General features: G+C 42.1%; 1 protein-coding gene across 1 annotated transcript in view; it reads left to right on the forward strand.

The window, feature by feature from the left end:
• LOC131679918 (uncharacterized) overlaps window positions 1–20,220 on the forward strand; it is a 385,760-nt gene that overhangs the window by 299,232 nt on the left and 66,308 nt on the right. The window contains exons 19-23 of the mRNA XM_058960665.1: window positions 7,924–8,076; window positions 8,721–18,482; window positions 18,936–19,154; window positions 19,402–19,584; window positions 19,650–20,141. Coding sequence (XP_058816648.1) covers window positions 7,924–8,076; window positions 8,721–18,482; window positions 18,936–19,154; window positions 19,402–19,584; window positions 19,650–20,141 — 10,809 coding nt within the window. The remainder of the gene's footprint in view (window positions 1–7,923; window positions 8,077–8,720; window positions 18,483–18,935; window positions 19,155–19,401; window positions 19,585–19,649; window positions 20,142–20,220) is intronic.

Genomic DNA, 20,220 nt, shown 5'->3' on the forward strand with positions numbered 1-20,220 from the left:
TCACTATAATATTATAGTGGCCAATTTCGCAGCTCGAAACACTTCACGGCGGTTCTCTCTTGCATCTTCGGGCTCTTTGCATCCTACGTCTAGCTCTGAGGCAGGCTGATCGTAGTTCTGCAATCTCGGCACTCCACCAGTAGACCGGGCATCTGCCGTTTCTTGGCAGGGTTTTTCTCGGCATAGTGGCATCGCACGCGCGTGATAGAACAGCTACCAGCGCATCCCCGCTTAGACTGTCGGTGTTGGCCTCCAGTCCCAGGGCCGCGGTGAAAGCTTCGCTGTCGAAGTGATTGGACTTCCACCCGCGTACCTGACAGGGATCTCCCGCCCTCGGATGCTGCACACCATAGTTGATCCTAAAGCGGATTGCTAAATGATCGCTATGGGTGTAGCCTTCGTCTACCCTCCATTCCAGGCCTGGAACCAGACTCGGGCTGGCAAATGTTACGTCAATCCACGCCTCCACCCCGTTTCTACGGAATGTTCTAGCGGAGCCATTATTAGCTAGCACAGTATCGAGTTTCGCAAGCGCCTCCATTAGCGCTTGGCCCCTGCTATTTGTACAGTGGCTGCCCCACGTCACTTCCCAAGCGTTAAAGTCTCCCGCTATAACTGCCGATTTCCGGCCCACTAGGTCTGACGAGAGCCTGTCGATCATCTGGTTGAACTGTTCTATGGGTCACCTTGGTGGAGCGTAGCAGCTGCAATAGAACACACCATTGATCTTGGCAATCGCAACACCCTCGGCGGAGGAGTGTATTATCTCTTGAACCGGGAGCCGTCCCGTTGTACAGATTTCCACCATTCCAGGCCCTTCCGACACCCAATTGCCGTTGCCGGCAGGGATGTTGTACGGGTCTGATAGGAGGGCGACATCTGTCCTCGACTCCGAGACCGACTGCCACAGCAGCTGTTGGGCTGCTGCACAATGGTTAAGATTTGGCTGTGTAACGTTCACGGCTTCTTCTTATTTGCCTCACCGAAGGTCCACCCATAGCATGATTATGGGCTTGCTTCTTAGCGGTGCAGATAAGGCGTCGTCTGTCGGCGACCAAGCGGTCGACCACTATATTGTGAATGAAATTTACTTGTGAACTGTAATCCAATAGGTACGGTACTGTTCATCCTCGTTGATCTTTTATTCACCCCACAGCAGTCTTGAGCATCGCAGTTTGGGTTTAAAAAGCTTCAAAAGCCTAACCTGTAGTGTATTGGCACTGTGTGGGACTCACGACTCACTTTCATGCCAAACCACTTAAACTATGCTTAGTCTTTTTTCGCCCTTCTTCCCAATTTCGCCAATTAGCTCCTGTTTGCTTGAGTCGTCTAGCTCCCAGTCTTGTCATGATCTACTCGGATAGTGCTCCGACTGAGAGTTCCCCGACGGATGAATTGCTCCCGACACCGATACCCGCTTCGTTGAGCAATATAGCTCCCAGCTGTATCGAGATCTACTCGGATATTATTCGGCGGAGAACTACCCTACTCCGATTGAAAGTTTCCTGGTAACTGCATTTCTCTGGCGCCCGACGACCTGAATCCGATGCTACGTCGCGTACTACACAACTAGTCCCCCGCGGTTTAGGTGTGGTGACATAACGGTATTGGTGACTCGCTAAGGCTTGTTCTTGTTCTTGCTTCTGTTTAGCAGAAGATTCGAAATGTTTTCTTCATGCAACAGAGGGTGGTTTCAATTATGGCAGCGAGGGCATGTGTTTTACGATGAGCCGTCGATGGATCGATGACTAGGGCGAAAGCAATTGAAATGGATTTTCAACTATTTTACCCTCTCGATTCGTTGAGCTGGTGAAAATTTTAAGAACTCCGCACATTCGAAATGGCGATGGCTGCCGTGACATCCCTGACAGGAACTACTGCCAGCTACAGTGGTTTAAATGTAGATTTTCGGTTTCGCAACCGATTACTGAAAACGAATTCTTTGTGTCATCATGCAGTATCTTCTCCCACAATCGAAGAGTTTGGTCATATAGTCGCGATCTGAGGACATTCTTGTGAATAAGAGCAGAAAGTTCATCAACTACTAGTCCTTAGTACTCGAGACCGTCAACGTGTCGCCTAAATGTCTTCACTAGCTCGAGTCTTTAGGGTTACGTTGGATCTCGAGCTACCCTTCGCGATGAGTATCGATGATTACTCGCGTGTTTCGAATTGGACGCTGGGTTACAAATTGTTGTTAACGAGCATTTTTGCCGTAATCCAACCAGAGGCATCATCTGTCAATATACCTTATCCAGATGATGTAGCTTCACTGCATCATAGTACCGACTGTGTCCGACAACCTGCTGGAAGATTGTTCGGAATTGCAGTCAATTCTCAGCTTTCCGATCAGAAGTGGGAGCTGAAGCTCTACACACTTGGAACTGGAACGGAGAAGGCTCTCGGTGAGGTGTTCAACTAAAGCAACCTTAATCTCATTGTCGGCTAAAATCGTGAACCATGGTATATATCGTTTTAATGCATTGCGAGTTTCGTGGCGAAAGCTTTCAGCAGCGATGCATTATATCGTTTGGATAGTCCTCGGCTGCCTCCAGCGTTCGGCTTAGCACAGTCTGTGTATAGAGAACTAGCTAATACCCATCGCGCGCTGCTGCGATTTTCAACGAAATAGGAGGAAAACACAATTTGTTCCAAAGCGCCATCTGGCGGGCAGATAATCTCCAACTAATAGCACACAAACACGCCCCATACCAAATACCTACTGTGTGCAAATTTTTACGGAAATCGGTTAAGCCGTTTGGGAGTCTATAAATCATATACATACAAACTTTGACTTTTATATATATAGATAGATAGACAGATGTAATGTTCCATAGTCGCGAAAGAAGGTATAGAGTGAGCTTGCCTCATTCTTACCACCTGAACAGCATTGGCAATGCCGGTGAAGAAATTACTCCAAGAGTTATTTTTAACGGAGACCACTTCACCGTATTGCGACATGAACATGCGGAAACAAATCGTTGTACATTATCATCCGTGTTGTCTTGTAGATAAATTTATCTTGTGTAAGTCGATTTTAGAATGTGCCAGTGCCAAATTTCGTACATGCTGGAACTGGATAAGGGTAACTTTGTATCTGGCATTTTTTTCATTTTCTATTTTAAACAAGAGCTCCACTTCTCGCATGGGTGAACAAAAACTCTAGAGACTTAGATATCACGATCCACAAAAAACACACAATGCTCAGTACAACACTACCGGTACTTTGTATGGGATTGAAATAGCGCAGCGCACGCTAACCAAACGCACTGGACAACTGTTTATTCTTCCCTTTGTTCGCCGCTTGGTAGTTGCTACTCCGTGATTGACCAGAATATGCGGATCTGCAAAGAGAATCAGTGATTGGGGCCTAGGACTAGCTATCCAATCTCAATGTGCACGTTTCGAGAATTCTATACTTCGAAATGCCAATAACAGCACTGGCTACATCATTACAGTCATCGGGAGAGGAAAGAAATGTTAGTGTAACAAACGTTGTTATGGAAACCGTGTATACCTCTGCTTCTCTTTGTTTTTTTGTTAATAGGATAGGGAAAAGAGTTATACAAACTTGGATTCTCCCTGTAATAAGTGATACGATCTATGCAACTCTCAGACGTGGTATCATGTGTCTATTGCTCTGGGCAGCCAGCTGCCGAGAATTAATGATAGATTCAGCGTTTGTAGAATCAATTTGGAAATGCTTCAGCAACTTCCGTTCCGGACTAAAGATAGTCTGGAGTGTTGCTTTTGTCAAATTGAATCGAACGATTTTATAATTCATTTTTCCTTTGTCCGGTGAAACACGATATGCCAAATACAATACAATATAACGAAAAGCGATCACCTTTAGTGTCTCAAGACATTTGTCGAAATAGGTATGCTAATACCTACGTAATTGAAAATTTCGTAATACAAGTATTATTTATCTTGTATAAACTTTGGTGTTTATAAAGCAAATAAAATGATCATAAAATAGACGAATTTAGCGCTAAATCGTATTCACGTTGGCAACACCCTCTCGGATTTTAATGAAACATTCTGTACACGAGAACTTTGTCACAAAAAGCCACTTTGCATACTTTGTTTTTCCAAAAATGATCTAGACTGTCTTTTAAAAAGGGTCAAACTTTTTTTACTAATCTTTTTCAAATCGCTGTAGTCAAAAAATGACAAATCCAACAAAAGATGTTGCAGGAATGATTTTTACAAAATTAGTCAAATTTTTTATTAAAAATATTGGAAAAAATCTTCATACACTGAAAAAACCGATTTTAAAAATTTAAAGTCGATTTACTAAAAAAAACATCTTTGATTTGGATGAAATTTTGTTTCAAGATAGGTAACTATATTCCCTACCTACCTTCAAAAATTCAATTTGGGCACTTTCAAGGAAAAAAAAGTTATTTGAAAAAAAATTCATTGTCCTAACATAATTTTTTGAAGTAGAATACTTCTATCGTTTCAATATAGAGGTCCCGTTTCAAAGTTTCTGCTGAGATATTTTCCCAGTTTTCAAATGCGAATAACTTCTGTTGTTCTGATCAAAATCGCTATATTTTTGCACTATCTGATCGAAAATATGTGCACGTATATTGTATTTGATTCCGTAAAATGTACTATTACTATAAATAACAAAAATAATGTATTTTGTGAAAGTGGTAATTAGCAGCGCTGATTAGTCCGAACAATTCAACCAAGCATTCAAGAATCTTATTGAAAAGAGTTTATGTCATTAAACAAATATTCCATTATTACTTCCTTATTTTCTTGTGTAGTTCTAAGAAAGGATCACGTGTCAAACCCGTATCGTACAAATGCTTGAGCCCTTCGCGACCATCCACGGCACCTACACGAGCGATCTCGTAAACATGATAACATCCCGGTGATCAGGTGAACGTCTCTGCGCTTATAAATTTTCAATCGCGGTCTCCGGCGTGAACCTATCAACTCCCGCGCTTGCACGATCATGAATCGTTCACTTCCGGAAGTTTCTATCCTCGGTATCAGCAGACTGGGTCCATGCCATCAATTAAACCAATTAAAAAGGAAATCTTTTATATCCACTGGACCACACGTTCCATGGCGACATGACCGGGAACTTCAGTGATGTGGGGTAACTCACTCCTTGTCAGAATGTGAATTGTACACTGAAAACTTAATATCAGAATGATGGTCCGCGTGACCATCCAAGAACGCACGCGAATATGTAAATGGCCACACGGTTACCATGAGTTTTGTACACGCGAAGTCACATGCACGCGAGCACACGCGACAAACACGTTAACATACGAACGCTTAAGCCTTTCGCGAACAACTACGCACACATACACCCGCGATCGTGCAAACTTGATAACACCCCGGTAATAAAATAAACGTTTGAGCACTTACGAAGTTTCGAACGCGGTCTCAAACGCAAACCTACAAACGTCCATGTTCGAGCGATCATGAATCCTAGCAACTTAGTCCCATACATTCAGTTGGACCAATCAAAAATTAAAGCTCATATCCACTAGACACCACGTTCCATGGCGACATGGCCGAGAACTCTAGTGATATGGAAGATTTTACTTTCTTCTAGCATCTAAACCGTACACCGAAAATTAAGTATCAGATTCACGGTTCGCGTGATCATCCAAGAACACACGCGAATATACGAAAGGCACACGGTTATAAAATCGAATCTATGCACGTTAGCACATGCAGCATGCACGTTAGCACACGCAACATACAAACGCACATGCGATTAAACACGTTAACGTACAAATGCTCAAGCCCTTCGCAATGATACACACGATCGCAAAATCTGTACGTCCGCACATATCTGAACCATACAATGAATATCTGATTCAGAATAACGTCCCGCTGCAATTAGCCTTAAGCAGTGTTTTAGTGGGCGACGTTGCCTCTCTCGTCTGCAATTGTAGTGTGTAATTCTGACGGGAAGCCCTTTCGAGAACCTAGCTCTACAGCTACAGCAGGACAACTCTCGAAAAAAAAAAGATTTTTGAACATTTCAGTTCCACAAAATTGTTACCATCATAGAAATAAATCATTTGATTGAACCGAATAATTTGATATATCGAACAGTTCTCGAGTTTCTCATTTTTTGTTTTGAAAAAACTCGAGTTATTCTCATTTTACCTTGCATTCCCAACTAGGTTGAGAACACAGCTCGCAGCGGAGGTCATTGTGTATCGATTTATCGGTCGACTTCGTCATCGTGCTAATTATTTAAAAAAATGTAAAAGTAGAAGCCTATTGGTGTTAATTAGTTATTGTGCTCATTTGAAAGTTTACATTCAAGTTTGTTATGAATATATACCAAATGCTGAATCTTACATGATTATGACTTTCATTAGTTTGGCGTTCGATAAAAATACACTGAAAAAAAATTCAGTTTGAACAAGGAAAAGTTTTTTTCAAATAACTTTTATTTGAAGAGTATAAATATTGCAGATTATTTAAAAATTAAATTGACGTCATTCAGGTAAGAAAATGAGAAGTGGCAAATTATGTGGAAAATCATGAAACCGCGAAAGGAAATACTTGCGATTGACTTCTTCAGTGTCCTCCTCGTCGCCAGAGTGTGGAATTGAAGTTGGTCATTTCAACTCACGTGGTTTCTTAGCTGTGAGATGAACAGTAGTGACCTATAGTGCGCCTAAACGCCTGACCTATCGTGGCCCCAAGCGTATGTTACGTGTTGATGGCTGTATTTTTTTCGAAAACAAAAATATCGAAATACCAACACAACTATCGCGTTCAACATTAATTTTTGCGTGAGGACATACTCACTTGACAATTTTTTCACATTGATTAAATGTACTGTACTGGGGACGAAAGACAATGCGTTTTCGTAGAACAACACGCGAAAACATAAACGAAAACGTAATGCAACTAATGCAACTGATCCACGGTAACAGCCAAAATGACAGTCGTTTCTGAACCGTCTATCTAATTCACACAAGATGAGCGACCTCTACAATAACATAGCAAAGATAATGCCCTATACCTGTTGTACCCCCGTACCTATACCCATTCTACTCTAGTAGACAGTTGTTATGGAGCGTGTTTGTGTGCTATTGGTTGGCAATTATCTACCCGCCAGGTATCGCTTCGGAACAAATTATGTTTTACTATTTCGTTGAAAGACGCAGCAACGCACGATGGGTATTATCTAGTCATATATATGGTTGATATGTGTCATTATACAAGAACTTTTGTAATTGAAATTTTTATGAACTACTATAGTTCTTTTAAGTACTATTTTTTTTTTAATTTTGACTATAGAGGTTTTAACCATAGGGTCATTCGCCTCTATTCGGGTTAGAGAAATCTTTTTTGAAAAATCTAACCCTATGTGCGGGATTGGGAATCGAGCCCAGGTGAGCTGCGTACAAGGCAATCGATTTACCAACTACGCTATGTCCGTTCCTCTTTTTAAGTACTAAATTTAACCTAGATTTCAAGAAATTTTCAGTTTCGTTTTATGAATAATGAGAGTATACATTAAATCACAACATTTTTCATTTTTAAGGCTCTTTTCCGTCGTTGAACAGTCAGCTTATAAACAACGTCTGAGGTGTTTCAATTCCAATAATGTCACAGTTATTAAAATTCGCAAGTCACGAATGATCTACGTGAGCATAAAAAGTGTTTCAAAATTGATATAAAAATTCCTGAATTTAAATGCCTGAACGGTTGATGAATTTTGAATTCGTCTTTGGCATCATCAAATAAAATTATATCCTAAATAAGAATCCATCCTCATGATTTTGGAAAAGAGTGTCACACTACATGATCATCAATAGGAAGTTTTATATGCTATTTACATATAAGAGAAACTCAAAATTAGGTTTATTATGAAATCAATAAGAAATTTTTATTTTCTTCCCCCTTCCGCCGAATTTTTGTTTACAGTATGTCAATGCCAAAAGACGAGCGATTGCCCCTCCGGTTTGCAGTGCGATGGATGCAACTGTATCGACCGGGACAACGTGGGCCGAGATCCTGGGTGTGAACACTGTCCGCCAGGTATTCCGTGCAATCCCATCACCGGTGCCTGCATCAACGGTAAGTTCAATCGACGTGAACCCTCACCGTACGCTTCCCGTCCGTCCAGTAAGATTAATTTCATCCGAGCATATGTCATAACGCTATTATTAACCATGAAACTTAAAATGCGCATTTGTTCTGCTAAAGATGGTCTATGCTTTCCTAGTTGAATTATTCTAGCTATAAACCATTTCTCATTTCCCATACAGCTAGCTTCATAGCCTCTATTCCTTTATGTATGTTACATTTGGCTTAGCTACCCATCTCGCTAAAGCTTGCATATTAGGACACACCCCGGAAGACGGTAGTAGTCGAACAGTAAGTTCATTATGACGTGACTGACTGAACTGACAGTTCACTCATCTGCTTTTGCGATATCTCACCTGTAAAAATTTGAGTTTTCCATTCACAAACGCATGTAGTATCACACGTTGTTCTCACATTTCGCAGTAAACCGCGTACACAAACGCAATACAAATCAGTCCACAACACACCCACATGAAATACATACACAAACATATTCACGGTTTTGTCACGCACCTTCGTATTGTATCACACAAATTAAAAATTCGCACTACCGCGAGTTTACTGCAATTTGATTAACGATCTTTTTTTCGTTTTATTTTTCTTAACCAAAACAACAATATCTAACCTAAATTTAGATTATACTACCACGTCAGCGTTACCCGATGTACATAGCACACACACAGAATATATACCACACACAAGCGAGCAAATAACAACTAACTATGTAACCAAATTGCCAATAACAACAACTGGCCAGTACGAAATGTCTTCGCCCCCGAGAACTAGCGAATTCTCTCACACTTCGTTGCCTACCGTAGCAGAAAGCATCGATGCTACGACAACCGTACCGTTACAGTCGAGCTCTGACTCCACAGTTAACACTCAAAGCTCGGTCAAACTTTCCACAGAAATCCAACCTATTACCGTGACTTATAACGACTCAGACGAAAAGGTTCTTACAACTACAGGCGTCTACTATTCCGAAGTAATAACCACTGCTACCGGTGACCTTGACGAACTTACACGTGTTACAGTGACTCCGACGACTAACTCTGTGACTACAGATATAAGCAGTACTACTGCAGGTCGATCCACACTGGATTCAATCGTAACAACAGTCAGGGATATGATTTCAGATTTCACCAGCTCTAGTCTACCTAAGGAAACTCTGACTACAGAGATTGAAACTATAGTTACCACAACCGAAGGTGACATTGCCCCAATCAGTACAAGCGGGATTCCAGATGCGCTGTTCAAATCAACTACTAAAGAGAGTTTTGCAACTGGTGTTAATGAATACACAACTACAATGCCAAATGAGACAAGTATTACCATGAGTAGTATCGGGGACGTTCCGTCATTTCCCGCAAGTCAAACAACAAACGAGGAAGAATATAGCACTGTAGCATCAACGGAGAAATCATCTACATTAATTTATAGTACAGATGAATCTATAACAACCATCGAGCATAGCACAAGAGAGTCAACAATCAACAAAGACGATATTTTTGACACGTCACCCACAACTGAAACTAAGATCAAGGAATTGGTAACAACCTCGGTAGATGTTACTGAAACATCAACGGCGTTAGAAAAAGAATTAACCACGAAACACACTACGGGAGAAGCGACAACTGAATCAACGTACGAAAAACAACCTCCCACAATGTTCTCAACAGGAGCAAAAGAAAGTACTGGTCATCCAACTACAGATACCGTACAGTTTACTACAACCCACCGACTACCCTTCAGCGAGGAATATGAGGTCGTCTCGGCGACATCCAAGGATAACGATTCCTCTTTAACTGTGACAACAGAATCTACTGTTCACAATGCATCGACGATACTATTTTACAATACAACGGGAGCGATCACTACAGGATCAATTGTTAGTGAATCCACTACTACAAAAAATTTCACATCGGGCGAAGAAGAACTATACACAAGCACAACGACTTTTTCTGAATCTAGTACTTCACAAGAAATTAGCACAACCATCAGGAAAGACACAACAGAGCACACTGATCACACCACTCACAGATCGTTATCTAGTGAGGAAAAGGAAACAACAACAATGTCGTCTTTGGACACTGAATCATTCACAACAAGTTCTAGTATGACATACAGCTCTACTAGCGATGCGACTACTGGCGTAGTGACTGATTTCAACGTCCAAGAAGATAGCATGACTACTTCAACACAAAGACACAGACACAGTACGGCAACTGGTATGACGGATGATCTGTCTACATTTGCTGTGGAATACACATCCATACCAAGTATAATAACTGACAGTTCTATGATGGATACGAAATCGTCAGTTACCGTTCAATCAACCACCGGCGAAGTAACTACTTCATCCGAAGAAGCAAAATCGACTGAAAACACTACTGTGCACGATACAGCGGAAGAGATCAGTACAGTCACCAACGAATATATAAGTACTACTGCATCCACAAAAACCGACAAACCTACCTCCAGCGGCGTCAGTAAAGATCTCACACCAATAGAAGTTGATACGGTTACTCATTTCACGGAACTTGATATTGAAACATCGACTCAGCTCGATTTTACTGCTAAAAGTACAGTTTCCACCCAAGATGAAGAGACGCAATCAGCATTAAAAACAACTAGTCACCCAGAATCATCTACAACATCTCAATACATACCGAGCACACTTCAAAAGTCCACTGAAACAACACTTGCACAAGAAACTATGAGTGGTAGATACTACGACCGAAGCACGCCTACAGTGAACGAACCAGAAACGATAACCGCTGTACCTGAATCGCAAGTAACAGGTCATCATAGCACAGATAGTCCTGTTCAAACAACACTCGAAAGCATCAGTTCTACGACCGACCAAGATGTGTTCGCGAAAACTACCGCCACAGAACCTCAAGTTACGGAAAATATCACAGCAAGTGATCGATCCCACGAAGGGTCTACAAAGCATTCAATGATTAAGGCCACCACTGAACCGGTTGTGACGACCATCATCGGTATACCAGCTACTGCAAGACAACAGACAGAATTTAATGCCCGTTTTACTACTGAATCGACAGTCTTCCCAGAAACTACTTCGGAGATCGTCACTAGAATGCCGCCGGATGAAGAAACTACCATTCAATTGAATGCTAAGTATGGTCGCGTAACTGCAGTCCCACCTAGTGAGCTTAGTACAGAAACGACAACTGAACAAAAGTCAGCTCCCGAGATATCAACAACAACCACGGGAAACTATGACTACAGTTTTTCTATTGAGCCCGTGGGAACAACCATTGCCGCCGATAGCGATACATCGTACGCTAGTTCTTTTTCTTCTTCTGAGGAATCTACTCTGCCGCGAACTACCCCATACTCTACACTTGTGGACACAACTACACGACTAACCACAGGTGCCGTAACAGAGAAAACGCTATCCACAATTTCAATGGAACAAGCTGCCACGATAACTGGTTCTGATCAACACCAATTCACTACTCAGCATTCAACTTTGAAGGGTAGCGAGTTGGACAAAATTACAACAATGTTTGAAAAGATGGCTACAACAACTTCACCAGATGCTGCTATCACAGAATCCTCCACTAAAGACACTGATGCTGATCAGAAACAAGAAACTACTCAACAAACAACTACTCAGCATTCAGCATCGACGAGGACTGAGTTAGACAATCTTACAACAATGTTTGAAGTGATGACTCCATCCCGGACGACTTCGAAGGAAGTTAAAACGACATTTGAAGAGATGACTACATCCCGGACAACGCCTTCAGATTCATCTAAAGAAACTCCAACTACATTTGAGGAGACGACTACCTCGTGGACAACGTCCTCAATTACTTCCGAAGTTCCAGAAACCATAACTTCTACCTCTGATCAGGTCACTACTCAGTACTCAATTTCGATGGAAACAGAGCTATACAAATCTACAACAATATCGGAAGAAACGACTCCATCGCAGACAACGTCACCAACCACGTCCACGGAAACTCAAACTACATTTGAATTAATGAGTCCATCACGGCAAACGCCTTCCACTACTTCCAAGGAAGCTGGAACTACATTTGAAGAGATGACTACTTCGTGGACGACGTCCTTGATTACTTCCAAGGATGCAGAAAAAATAACCACTTCTACCGAAACAGCGAAATCTGATCAAGCACCTACTCAGTCTTCATCTTCGAAGGATACCGAGCTGTATAAATCTACAATAGCTTTCGAAGAAACGACTCCATCGCGGACAATGTCTCCAACCACATCCAAGGAAGCTAAAACGACATTTGAAGAGCTGAATACCTCCCGGACAACGCCTTCAGACACATCCAAAGAAACTCCAACTACGTTTGAGGAGACGACTACTTCGTGGATAACGTCCTCAATTACTTCCAAAGTTCCAGAAACCATAACCATTTCTACAGTAATAGCTACCTCTGATCAGGTCACTACTCAGTATTCAACTTCGATTGAAACAGAGCTATACAAAACTACAACATCGGAAGAAACGACTCCATCGCAGACAACGTCACCAACCACGTCCACGGATACTCAAACTACATTTGAAGTAATGAGTCCATCACGGAAAACGCCTTCCACTACTTCCAAGGAAGCTGGAACTACATTTGAAGAGATGACTACTTCGTGGACGACGTCCTCGATTACTTCCAAGGATGCAGAAAAACTAACCACTTCTACAGAAACAGCGGAATCTGTTCTTCAGACAACTACTCAGTCTTCAATTTCGAAGGATAACGAATTGTACAAATCTACAACAACAACATCGGAAGAAACGACTCCATCGTGGACAACGTCTTCAACTACTTCCAAGGAAGTTGAAACTACTTCGTGGACAACGTCCTGGCCGACTTCCAAGGATGCAGAAAAAAATACCACTTCTACGGAAACAGTTGAATCTGATCCGGCAACAACTCAGCCTTTAACTTCAATATCGGAAGATACGACTCCATCGCGGACAACGCCTTCCACTACTTCCAAGGAAACTGAAGTTACATTTGATAAGATGACTACTTCGTGGACAACGTCCTCAATTACTTCCAAGTATGCAGGAAAAACAACCACTTCTACAGAAACAGCTGAATCTGATCAGGTAACTACTCAGCCTTCATTTTCGAAGGATACCAAGCTGTACAAATCTACAATAACATTCGAAGAAACGACTCCATCGCGGACAATGTCTCCAACCACGTCCGAAAAAACTCCATCTGAAGCAAATACTCCACCCCGGAAAACGCCTGCAACAACTACCACGGAAACTGAAACTACATTTGAACAGATGACTACTTCGTTAACAACGTCCTCAATTACTTCCAAGGATGCAGAAAAAATAATTACTTCTACAGAAACAGCTGAATCCGATCAGACAACTACACAGCATTCAACTTCGAAGGACACTGAGCTGTACAAATCTACAACAACATTCGAAGAAATGACTCCATCGCGAACAATGTCTCCAACCACATCCAAGGAAGCTGAAACTACATTTGAAGAGATGACTACTTCATGGACAACGTCCTCGATTGCATCCAAGGATGCAGAAAAAATGACCACTTCTACAGAAACAGCTGAATCTGATCAGTTAACTACTCTACCTTCAACTTCAACAATGTTCGAAGAAACGACTCCATCGCCGATAACGTCTTCAACTTCTTCTAAGGAAACTGAAACTACATTTGAAGAAATGACTACTTCGTGGACAACGTCCTCGATTACTTCCAGGGATGCCGAAAAAATAATCACTTCTACTGAAACAATTGAATCTGATCATATAACTACGCAGCGTTCAACTTTGAAGGATACCGAGCTGTACAAATCCACAACAATATTCGAAGAAACAACTCCATCGCGGACAACGTATCCAACCTCGTCCAAGGAAGCTGAAACTGCATTTGAAGAGATGGATACTGCGTGGACGAAGCCCGCAACCACTTCCAAAGATGCAGAAACCGTTACTCAGCCTTCAACTTTGAAGGATACCGAGCTATACAAATCTACAACAACATCGGAAGAAACAACTTCATTGCGGACAGCGTCTCCAACCACGTCAAAGGAAGTTGAAACTACATTTGAAGAGATGACTACTTCATGGACTACGTCCTCGATTGCATCCAAGGATGCAGAAAAAATAACCACTTCTTCAGAAACAGCTGAATCTGATCAAGCAACTACTCAGCCTTCATTTTCGAAGAATACCAAGCTGTACAAATCTACAATAACATTCGATGAAACGACTCCATCGCGGACAATGTCTCCAACCAAGTCCGAAGAAACTGAAACTACATTTGAAGTAATGATTCCATCCCGGAAAACGCCTTCAACAACTTCCACGGAAACTGAAACTACATTTGAAAAGATGACTACTTCGTTGACAACGTCCTCAAATACTTCCAAGGATGCAGAAAAAATAATTACTTCTACAGAAACAGCTGAATCTGATCAGACAACTACACAGCATTCAACTTCGAAGGACACCGAGCTGTACAAATCTACAACAACATTCGAAGAAATGACTCCATCGCTAACAACGTCTCCAACCACATCCAAGGAAGCTGAAACTACATTTGAAGAGATGACTACTTCGTTGACAACGTCCTCAACTACTTCCAAGGATGCAGAAAAAATAATTACTTCTACAGAAACAGCTGAATCTGATCAGACAACTACACAGCATTCAACTTCGAAGGACACCGAGCTGTACAAATCTACAACAACATTCGAAGAAATGACTCCATCGCGGACAACGTCTCCAACCACATCCAAGGAAGCTGAAACTACATTTGAAGAGATGGCTACTTCGTGGACAACGCCCTCGATTACTTCCAAGGATGCAGAAACCACTACTCAGCCTTCAAGTTCGAAGGATACCGAATTATACAAATTTACAACAACTTCGGAAGAAACAACTTCATTGCGGACAACGTCTCCAACCACGTCAATGGGAGGTGAAACTACATTTGGAGAGATGACTACTTCGTGGACAACGTCCTCTATTTCATCCAAGGATGCAGAAAAAATGACCACTTCTACAGAAACTGCTGAATCTGATCAGGCAACTACTCAGCCTTCATTTTCAAAGGATACCAAGCTGTACAAATCTACAATAACATTCGAAGAAACGACTCCATCGCGGACAACGTCTCCAACCACGTCCGAAGAAACTCAAACTACGTTTGAAGCAAATACTCCACCCCAGAAAACTTCTGCAACAACTACCACGGAAACTGAAACTACATTTGAAGAGATGACTACTTCGTTGACAACGTCCTCCATTACTTCCAAGGATGCAGAAAAAATAATTACTTCTACAGAAACAGCTGAATCTGATCAGACAACTACACAGCATTCAACTTCGAAGGACACTGAGCTGTACAAATCTACAACAATATTCGAAGACATGACTCCATCGCGAACAACATCTCCAACCACATCCAAGGAAGCTGAAACTACATTTGAAGAGATGACTACTTCGTGGACAACGTCCTCGATTGCATCCAAGGATGCAGAAAAAATGACCACTTCTACAGAAACAGCTGAATCTGATCAGTTAACGACTCTACCTTCAACTTCGAAGGATACCGAGTTCTACAAATCTACAACAATGTTCGAAGAAACGACTCCATCGCTGATAACGTCTTCAACTTCTTCTAAGGAAACTGAAACTATATTTGAAGAGATGACTACTTCGTGGACAATGTCCTCGATTGCATCCAAGGATGCAGAAAAAATGACCACTTCTACAGAAACAGCTGAATCTGATCAGTTAACTACTCTACCTTCAACTTCGAAGGATACCGAGTTCTACAAATCTACAACAATGTTTGAAGAAACGACTCCATCGCTGATAACGTCTTCAACTTCTTCTAAGGAAACTGAAACTACATTTGAAGAGATGACTACTTCGTGGGCAACGTCCTCGATTACTTCCAGGGATGCCGAAAAAATAACCACTTCTACAGAAACAACTGAATCTGATCAGATAACTACGCAGCGTTCAACTTTGAAGGATACCGAGCTGTACAAATCTACAACAATATTCGAAGAAACAACTCCATCGCGGACAACGTACCCAAGCTCGTCCAAGGAAGCTGAAACTGCATTTGAAGAGATGGATACTGCGTGGACAAAACCCTCAATCACTTCCAAAGATGCAGAAACCGTTACTCAGCCTTCAAGTTTGAAGGACATCGAGGTATACAAATCTACGACAACATTGGAAGTAACAACTTCATTGCGAGCAACGTCTCCAACCACGCTAAAGGAAGTTGAAACGACATTTGAAGAGATGACTACTTCGTGGACAACGTCCTCGATTCCATCCAAGGATGCGGAAGACATAGCCACTGTTTCTGTTGAAACAGCTACTCAGTCTTCAACTTCGAAAGATACCGAGCTGTCTACAATATTCGAAAAAACGACTCCATCGCGGACAACGCCTCCAACCACGTCCAAGGAAGCTGAAACTACAGTTGAAGAAATGACTACTTCGTGGACAACGACCTCAATTAGTTCCAAATATGCAGAAAAGTCAACCACTTCAACAGAAACAGCTGAATCTGATCAGGCCACTACTCTGCATTCAACTTCGAAGGATACCGAGCTATACAAATCTACAATAACATCGGAAGAAACGACTCCATCGCTGACAACGTCTCCAACCACGTCCAAGGAAGCTGCAAGACTCATAACAACTACTACAGAAACAGCTGACCCTGATCAGTTCACACCTCAGCGTTCAACTCTGAAGGATACCGAGCTGTACAAACCCACAACAATAGTCAAAGAAACGACTCAATCGGGGACAACTTCTTCAATCACTTCCAAAGATGCTGCAACTGCAACCACTGATTCCGATCAGCAACAATTCACTACTGAGCGTTCAACTTCTAATCAAACGACTACATCGATACAAGACAGCACATCATCCCAAACAATAACTGAAGCCACTTACACCTTCAAAGAAAATGAATTGGAAGAGACTATATTGCCTGAAAGCACCACTACTATGTCAAGCCGAACTTCAACAACAACTGCTCCTAAAACTACTCAGAGTTTCAAATCTGAGATGACCGATGTCGATCGTACTACTCGTACTTCAGATGAGTTCACAGGATCAGACACTGCTACTACAACTCCTCGAACAGACCAGTTTTCAAAGTCGGAGGAAGCTGAAGCCCCAACCTCTGAGCCAACTGAACATTCTGAACACCAAGAAACCACTCCGTATCAAAGTACTGCTATGGAATCAACACAACCATCCGAAAAAGTTGCTACACGGGAAAGCATGACTACAATGTCATCGCATGAACTTGGCATAAGTACATCAGTTGACCAGGAGTACAGTGCACCTGAAACGACAATTATGTCTACAACCATACGATCTACTCAGCATGCCGTCTCTAATTTTCCAGCACTTGAAGATAGCTCAACAGTAATAACAACGACGTCTACATCTACAGAACAAACGGAGAGTTCATCCGCCCAAATCGCTAGAGACGAGGAAACGACAACATTAACAAGTCATTCAGATACGACCATTCCTTTATTGGAAGTGTTGCATACCACTGCAAACATCGTCACCTTGATAGACAGTGGAAATCTTCTGACGAGTACGCATGGAGTATTGCCGAATACGACAACTCCAGCAGCTATTACTGTCATCAAGACAACTGATTCATTGGGAATAACAGCGAATGACAGAATCGACACAACAACCGTTAACATAACGAGTAAGAAGACTACAGTTAAAGAACGAGGATCGAAAATACCAAAGCCTATTGACAATACGTCGGCATCTCCCAAAACGGTAGTAACCACGGAAAAAGAAACAGAACATTCCTCTACCCCACATTTAACAACTACCACAGCCGGGTTCGTAACTACTACAAGAAGTTATTCGACTGATAGTTTACCAACGACCGCGGATTACGTTAACCAGAAAGTGACAGAGACTTCACAGTATTTCACCACAACTGAACCGTATAACAGGTCAGATTACGAAGAAACTGTTTCCACATCTGAGCCTGTTACGCAGTTTCCAACAAAAGAAACAACAACAATTGACCTGACTAGTACAAGATTAATAGCCACAAGTTCGGAAAATGCGCCGGATTCATCAACTGCGTTGACAAACTTAGACTTTGACGACCTAGAGACTACCGTCGACATGACGTCTCAGAGGATTGAAGACATTTCTACTGTACCAAGTACCCTGGATGAATTGTCCACTGTACCGTATTTGAATGGTGATGCGACAACTCTCCCTACGCCGATCAAAATATGCCGAACCTCTTCCGACTGTGGAATATCCGAAATATGCAAACAAACACACTGTATACAAATCTGTACAGAAAACCTACCTCCCAATACACTCTGCGCAAAAGGTATAATCAGCTGCCTGTTGAATGCAACATCCTCCTCAATTGATCTCCTCTACACTACGCACTGCGCACCTACACTGTCGACCCACGAGTCCCTACGAATCGATAAATATCTCAATTTGAGTGCTCTCCACCTCTGACTCTATATACTGTACAGTTGTTTCCGCTATAGCTTGAGCCTATTACCCACTTTATTTTAAGTACGCCTATAACTGATACTGTCCTAATACTACACTGAATCTTTCGTTACTTCCTTTAAAAAGCTCAATTCTCACAAAGAATCGCAATCTACTCAAGTGCCCTAAGTAATCCTAAGACCAGTTTGTACAGAACAAAAGTTTATACGATCTGAGTAGATTGTCGATGATTGTCAAATGTCCCCAAACGACAACCATATTTACCAAATGTTCTAATCCACTCTAATCCCTCACATCCATGCCAATTAACCCACGGTAGAATCGCCCGGCACACCTAAAAAACCAGAACCGTGCCAATCAAATGAGGACTGTATCGAAACGGAGGTTTGCTATAGGGAGATGTGCGAGGATCCCTGCCTTTTTGATGGGGTATGCGCACCAACGGCAACGTGCCACGCCAAAATGCACCGTCCAATCTGTGCCTGTCCGACAGGACACGAGGGTAACCCGATGATCAAGTGTACCCCAGTCAAATCAAGTAAGAAACTAACGCTTCTCATTACCCCAACGTTGCAAAAACTAAGCTGCACATAAAACAAGCCATAACCTTCTGACCCCCAAACGCACAAATTACACATTACCAACATTCCACAAATTGTATGGTTATGTTTTGTATAAATTGTACAGCGATTTTCGAGTGACACGTTTGCAAATGTATATATTGTTTCTGCACCATGTATTGAAGACACACCCGTTTTCTCTTTATATTCTTGCACCGAAAACAGTTCAATGCACCTCCAACGATGAATGTCCTTTGCTGGAAGCCTGTGTCGGTAACGTATGCCAGCGACCCTGTGATGTTAAAAACCCGTGTGCACCTAATGCGGTATGCATTAACCGGAACCACGGTTCCGAGTGCAGTTGCATCGAAGGCTATCACGGAAACGGTTTTGTGTCTTGTCACCCAGGTAACTATTATACCCTCTTCTCTAGAGAACCGTTTATACACAGGTGTTCTTGAACTCCCTTTTAGTGACTACGCCAGGTTCCGTGTGTCAGTATAACGAGGATTGTCCTCCAGATAAGTTGTGTGACCGATTGAACCGAGTTTGTATCAACCCTTGTCAGGAAGACTCTTGTGGTGATAATGCCGAATGTTTTCCACGAAACCACGGAATAGAATGTCGATGTAGTAACGGCTTTTCCGGAAATGCATATATTGAATGTGTCCAGCTCCACGGATGTCGTTCTGACAGTGAATGTAGCACTTCGGAAGCTTGTATCAATGGTCAGTGTGCGTCTCCTTGCCAGTGTGGACCATACGCTCTTTGTGACGTTCGCAACCATAAACCACAATGCCGGTGTCCTCCAGGCTACAAAGGTGACGGACGTCTAGGATGTAGTCCACCGACTAACCCTTGTGACCCGAATCCATGTGGACTTAATGCCATGTGCGAAATCGATGCTGGTAGCCCGATTTGCTTCTGTCCGAAAGGGTTAACTGGCAACCCGTTTAAGAATTGCAGTAAGTACTTATGAAATTGAGGTATACTAAATATATATATATATATATATATATATCAAAAATGTTTTTTACTATATTC

This window comes from Topomyia yanbarensis, chromosome 2, assembly GCF_030247195.1.
Source record: "Topomyia yanbarensis strain Yona2022 chromosome 2, ASM3024719v1, whole genome shotgun sequence".
In the NCBI taxonomy this organism is placed as follows: Eukaryota; Metazoa; Arthropoda; class Insecta; order Diptera; family Culicidae; genus Topomyia; species Topomyia yanbarensis.